This window comes from Pteropus vampyrus, unplaced genomic scaffold, assembly GCF_000151845.1.
Source record: "Pteropus vampyrus isolate Shadow unplaced genomic scaffold, Pvam_2.0 Scaffold15, whole genome shotgun sequence".
Taxonomy (NCBI): domain Eukaryota; kingdom Metazoa; phylum Chordata; class Mammalia; order Chiroptera; family Pteropodidae; genus Pteropus; species Pteropus vampyrus.
In genome coordinates, this window is record NW_011888796.1 from 10,858,728 (window position 1) to 10,865,064 (window position 6,337).

General features: G+C 33.1%; 1 protein-coding gene across 1 annotated transcript in view; it reads left to right on the forward strand.

Annotated features, from left to right (window-relative positions):
- The window catches only part of DLGAP5 (DLG associated protein 5), a 57,431-nt gene extending 51,950 nt beyond the window's left edge, over nucleotides 1-5,481 (forward strand). Inside the window, exons 16-18 of the mRNA XM_023526798.1 lie at nucleotides 1-244; nucleotides 1,005-1,054; nucleotides 5,095-5,481. The exon at nucleotides 1-244 is cut by the window's left edge and continues 2 nt beyond it. Coding sequence (XP_023382566.1) covers nucleotides 1-244; nucleotides 1,005-1,054; nucleotides 5,095-5,235 — 435 coding nt within the window. The 3' untranslated portion in view covers nucleotides 5,236-5,481. The remainder of the gene's footprint in view (nucleotides 245-1,004; nucleotides 1,055-5,094) is intronic.
- The last annotated feature ends 856 nt before the right edge of the window (nucleotides 5,482-6,337 follow it).

Here is a 6,337-nt window from a genome sequence, read left to right on the forward strand (position 1 = left end):
GTAAATGAGATAAACTTTGAAATGGATTGTTTACCCAGTGAAGGAATGAATTTGCCTCTACATCCTAGTGAAGTGGCATATAATATTAATGCTAACAAAAAAGAAGAAATTTCAGATGTTGTAGAGGGAATGGAACTAAATTCTTCAATTACAGCACAGGATGTGTTGATGAGTAGCCCTGAAAAAAGTATATCCTCACATAATAACATCTCACAGGGAGAAGAAACTAAAACTTCTCAGTCAGGTGAGATTTTTAAAATATGTTTACATAAGGCTTTGTTAAATAAATGGACTGGGACTAATGTCTAGTTTATCTTAAATAACTCGGTACCAGTTTCTAAGAATAAAGGTTGAAAAATTGGACAGTCACAGTAAATATTTCTGAGAATTAGTTTGTGTTGTAGTACCTCATTCTCCACCCCAAACCATCTGAGGTAGACCTATTAAAAATCAACGACAGATACTAATCCATGCTTGATATAAATAACATTTTACATTACAACTAACTACTTGGGATCCTGCATCATTTGTGAAACACAGAATTAGAAAAATTTCTTGAAGTGTTTTTGGTCCTCCTCCTTTCAACACATGTCCTCAAACCTTTCTTCAAAATGCTCTATTTTTCTTCCCTAATGCTTTTTCCTACCTACTTTGTTATGATTGTTCTGCAATAGGAAATGACTGTTGCCTTTTTGTTATAATGTCTGATAGTTTCACCTATTTTCATCTGTTACTCTATGGTGCTATTCTGGCTGGGGCCTAAGGCAAAATAAATTTTACCTTAGCCAGACATCTAACGTATTCCAGCTGTGTTCTTCATCTAGCATCCTTTGGGTACCTTTACTGTTATAAGCTTGAGATTTGTTTATAGAAGACTTTTTGTACTGAAATTAAGATGAGGGTTTTATTAAGAAATTCAACCACATTTAAAAAAATGGTATAGCATAAGATGACCTATATTTTTGTCTTTAAAAAGTTAAAAATAATTCTTTTTTGTTTTTCAGTATTATTTGATAACAAAAGTCTCACTACTGAATGCCATCTTCTCGATTCAGTAAGTTTTCCAAGTTAATTTGAAAAGTTTCTTTAGTCTAGATTTGTTTTATAAAATGAATATTACTTTTTAATTTGTGTGCAAAGTTTAAAATTTGTCATTATTTTGTTTAGTCCGAAATCCATTATTTTTATTAAATTGGAACAAAATTTCATATATATGTATATACTCTAAAATATAGTGTGTTTTAGTAGTAAACTCTGAAGATTTATTTCCCTCTATTATTTATTTATCAAATTTGTTATGACAAATTGAATACTTGAATATCTAATATGTGGTTTGGATTATGCTAGGCATTTCTAAGTGATATAAGAAAAATATAATGCAGAGCTTCTGCCCATCTAAAGCATACAGTTGGGGAGATAATGTCTGTCCTACCCATCACTGGTTATTTTCGTTCTATTCCTTTTAGATGACTTATTTGGAAGCTCCCCAGCCTTTATTTTCCGTGACTTCTTTCCTCTAAGTCTACTTCAGATATTAGCCTTTCTGTGAAACTGTCCTGTAAAAGCTCTCATCTCTTCCATGTTACTTTATATATAGACACAGGCGCACATAGGCATACAATGCATACAATGCACATATTCAATATCTTATTAAGAGAATAATATGAATATATTCCTAAAACATAATTTCAGGAATCTATTTCCTTTATTAACTGTACATTTTTCTGTAGGCCGAGCTGTCTGATTCATACTCATGAATGCAGACACTGTAGCATGAATGAAAATGTGCTCTCTTGCCTACTAAGTGTTTATAGCATTGGTTTTAGCCCTGCCCCCAGATTTTTTTGTTGTTGTTTTAATGATCTGGAGCAGGACCTTCATCAGGTGATTTTAATTTTAGCCAGGGTTAACAACTCTGCTATAAAGCCTTACCTTGAGATTTTCCAGGGCCCACTGCCAAAATGAGTCAGGGAACTCAATGGCTAAGCAACCTACCAGATAAAGTGTTCAAAGTACTCATCATAAAGATGCTCACCGAACTTGGGAGAAGAATCGATGAATTCAGTGAGAATTTCAACAGGGAGGTAGAAAATATAAAAAAAATGCCAAACAGATGTTATAACTGAAATTAAAAATATACTAAAGCGATTCAACATCGGACTGGATAAAGGTGAAGCACAAATCAGTGAGCTGAAAGGCAAAGCAATGGAACACACACAGCAGAGCAGCAAAATGAAAAAATAATTTTAAAAAGTGAGGATACCTTAAGGGACCTCTGGGACAACATCAAGTAGAATGACATTCACATTGTAGGAGTCCCAAAAAGAGAAGAAAAAGGACCAGAAAAAATATTTGAAGAATTAATGGCTGACAATGTCCCTAATCTGGGAAGAAAGGAAACAGACATTTAGATCCAGGAAGCCCAGAGAATAAGACAAATAAATAAGATGAATGCAAAGAGAATCACACCAAGACACATTATAATTAAAATGACAAAAGTTAAGGATAAAGAGAGAATCTTAAAAGCAGCAAGAGAAAAACAACTTATTACACACAAGGGAAACCCATAAAGCAGAAACGTTATAAGCCAGAAGATATATTTGAAATACTGAAAGGAAAAAAATTTCCAACTAATAATTCTCTACTCAGCAGGGTTGTCATTCAGAATTGAAGAAGAGATTAAGAGTTTTCCAGCTAAAAAGACCCTGCAAAAAATGTTAAAGGGATTTCTCTAAGCTGAAAAGAAAAGGCACTAATTAATAAAATAAAAACATGAAAGTAAAAATCTCACTGGAAAATGTAAATGTATAGGAAAGGTAGTGGATCAACCACTTAAAAACCAAGTGTGACGGTTTAAAGACAAAACTACTAAAATTAACTAAAATTATTATATTTAGTTAAGGGAAGCATAAAATAAAAAGTCGAATGTGTTATCAAAAACATAAAACCTGTGAGAGGATCAAAAATGCAAAGCTTTGGAATGTGTTCAAAAAGAGACATATATATATATATATATATATATATATATATAGGGTGTTATATGTGAACCTGTTGGTAATCACAAAGAAAAAACTTAGAGTCAGCACACACACACACACACACAAAATGAGAAAGAAATCTAAACATAACACTAAAGAATGCCATTAAACCACAAGGGAAGAGAGGAACAGAGAGGATCTATAAAAACAGCCAGAAAACAATTAACAAAATGGCAATAAGTACATACTTATTAACAATTACTTTAAATGTAAATGGATTAAATTCACCAATCAGAGGGGCTGAGTGGATAAAAAGACAAGGCTCATCTATATGCTGCCTCCAAGTGACTTCGGAAATAAGGACACACAAAGACAATGTGAAGGAATGGAAAAAGATATTCCTTGCAGATGGAAACAGAAAGAAAGCTGGTGTAGCTATACTCCTATCAAAAACAACAAAAATAGACATTGAAACAAAGATTGTAATAAAAGACAAAGAAGGGTACTATGCAATGATAAAGGGGTCAATCTAGCAAGAAGCTATAACATTTGTAAATATATATGAATGCAGCACAGGAGCAACAAAATGTATAAAGCTAATATTAACAGACTTAAAAGGTGAAAATGAAAGCAATACAATAACAGATGGGAGATTTATAGCAATGACTAGATCATCCAAACAGAAAAATCAGTAAGGAAATATCAGACTTAAATGATGTATTAGACCAGGTAAACTTAATAGATATCTCAAGTTTGCATGGACCATACTCCAGGTTAGACCATATGTTCCCAAATCTCAATAAATTCAAGATTGAAATCATATCAAGCATCTTTTCTAACCACAGTGACATGAAAATAAAAATCACAAGAATAAAATGAGAAAAACCACAAGAAAACATGAAGATTAAACAACATGTTACTAAACAAACTCGATCATCGCAGAAATCAAAATAGAATTGAAAAAATACCTAGAGATAAATGAAAACAAATATGACATACCAAAGTCTGTGGGATGCAGCAAAAGTGGTTCTAAGAGGGACATTAACAACACAGGCCTAACTCAAGACAAGAAAAATCTCAAAATTGGTCAGGGAATGGCCTTGCTTTTACTAATCTTTGATCTCAGAATATAAAAAATTTATTAAGGCAAGTGTAGGATCAAACAACTGTTAACCTCATGAAGACTGGCAAATGCCTTGGCTTCCTTAAGCCACTCATTCCTTCAGGACCTCTGTATATTTTGGCTTCCGTTACCTTTCAGAGATGGTTTCTTTGCATTCAGGCTTCTAGGCTGCTCTTTGTCTCCAGAGAAGAATGAAGTGGGTTATTGTGACCCACACTCTGTTCTTTCTTGATCTTAGCCTTCTTTAATCGTAGACTGAGACCTGGACAGCCAGGGACTTTAGCATAAGACCAATTTATATACACCCAATTTAATCCCGTTCTCAGATCTAAACTCTGAATGAATGGTTCTGATAATATAGGATATTTATAACTGAATTTGGAAATTAATGAATCATAATATTGTTTTTCATATATTAGTAATATGATTGTTTCACAATTATACAGTATCTTGCTGATAAACCTTTGTACCTTATAATTTAGTCTCTTTATGAACTTTTACTTCTAGAATTTATATATATATATATATATTTTTTTTTGAATAGGTTCACCTATTTTAGACCAAAATATTACTTATGCTGGCATCATTTGAACCTGAAGTAGGGTTTGAAGGAGAACAATAAAAAGGATCCCAGCAGGATCACATTTTCGTAAAAGGCCTATTAAGTGCTGTTAGATATGATGAGGATTAGGCTGGGTTTGTGAAATCTGCATATGTGGCCTCGATTTTATTCATCCTGCATATGCTGCTGAAGTCCATTTACGTAGTACTAATCATTTTTACGCTCGTAGTCCTAATATACATTTTCAATTTAAAAATACTATATATTTGAAATTAGATCTGCTGGAAAGTAGCACAATCATTATGTTATTAATTTGTCGTTATGTAGAAAAATGTTATCTTATTAATTGATTATTAATTTACAATGTTGAAGACTTAATTGGTAAAACTCTTGATGGTTCCTTAAGTGACTTCTCTGAATTGACTCTCTAGCCAGGCCTAACCTGCAGTAATCCATTTACTCACGTGGAGAGGAGACTCGGAGAACATGCCAGACACATTTCCTTTGGTGGTAACCTGATTACCTTTTCACCTTTAAGGCCCCTCAGTGGAGAACAACCTGAAGAATCTTGAATTTAAAAATAATTCCAAACATTTTCATACAAATTATCAATGCCGTGGTATATTCTCAGATTTTCAAAAAGTTGAAGACTATGTATTTTTATTTTTGTTCACTTCTGTTCAATTCATTTATATAGTGCCATGTAATGTTTTAATGTTCAGTATTCATTGAAATGTGTTTTAGATATAATACTATTTCTCAAGGGAAGTGGGAATATTTTGTACATTAACCATGCAGAATAAAAAATGTACTATGCCTTGCCTCTCTTATTTAAAATGTTATAAGCTTAAAGCTAAGAATATGTATTCAGAGCTAATGAACACTTCAGCTTAATCGAAATATAACACCAAATTTTGATAGAAATATTTGTATCCTTTTATATTTTAAGTTTGAACTTTTAAATTTGTTGAACAGCTTTGCATATTGCATTTTCCAAAATATACTGAGTTTCTTCAGTTGAGCTTTCTGGCTCCTGATGTCAATTTGCATACTATAGTTTCAAATGGTCAAATTATTGTAAGTGCCCATTAAATTCTTGACTTTTTCATTTTTCCCTTGACATGACTGACAGCCTCTGAAGGAAATGCCTTCTTCCTCTGAAGAAAATTCTATCAATCATTTAATATGTTTAAAATACTTTCTTTTATGAAATTCTTACCTATAGAGCTTTTAGAAGACAGGGCCATCAGAAAACAGAGCACCAAGAAGTCTCAGAGTAGCTAAAGCTTTTAACCAGACCCAGGTACAGTTATTTCTACAAATGAGTTGACCAAGAAGCAGGAACTTTATGGATAACTCCCCTAAGTTTAGGCTGTTATGTAATTGTAAAATGAACTCAAACTGGCTTAGCAGTAAGAATTTTTCACAAGCCATCAAAGTGATTCCAGGTACTTTACAATCAACAGTTCAATAATGGCATCAAGGTCCAACATTCTGTCATAGTCTATTCCTGTCATCCTTGATGTTGGAACTCCTCTAAGACTAGGTCCTTTTGGGGTCATTTTATGGCCGCTGGTGGTAATCAGAGCTATGTCCTTCTCTGTGGTCTGGTTAGGCCAACTAATGCCACATCTCCATCTGCAGATCAATAACAGCAGGGAGTTGGCTTAAACT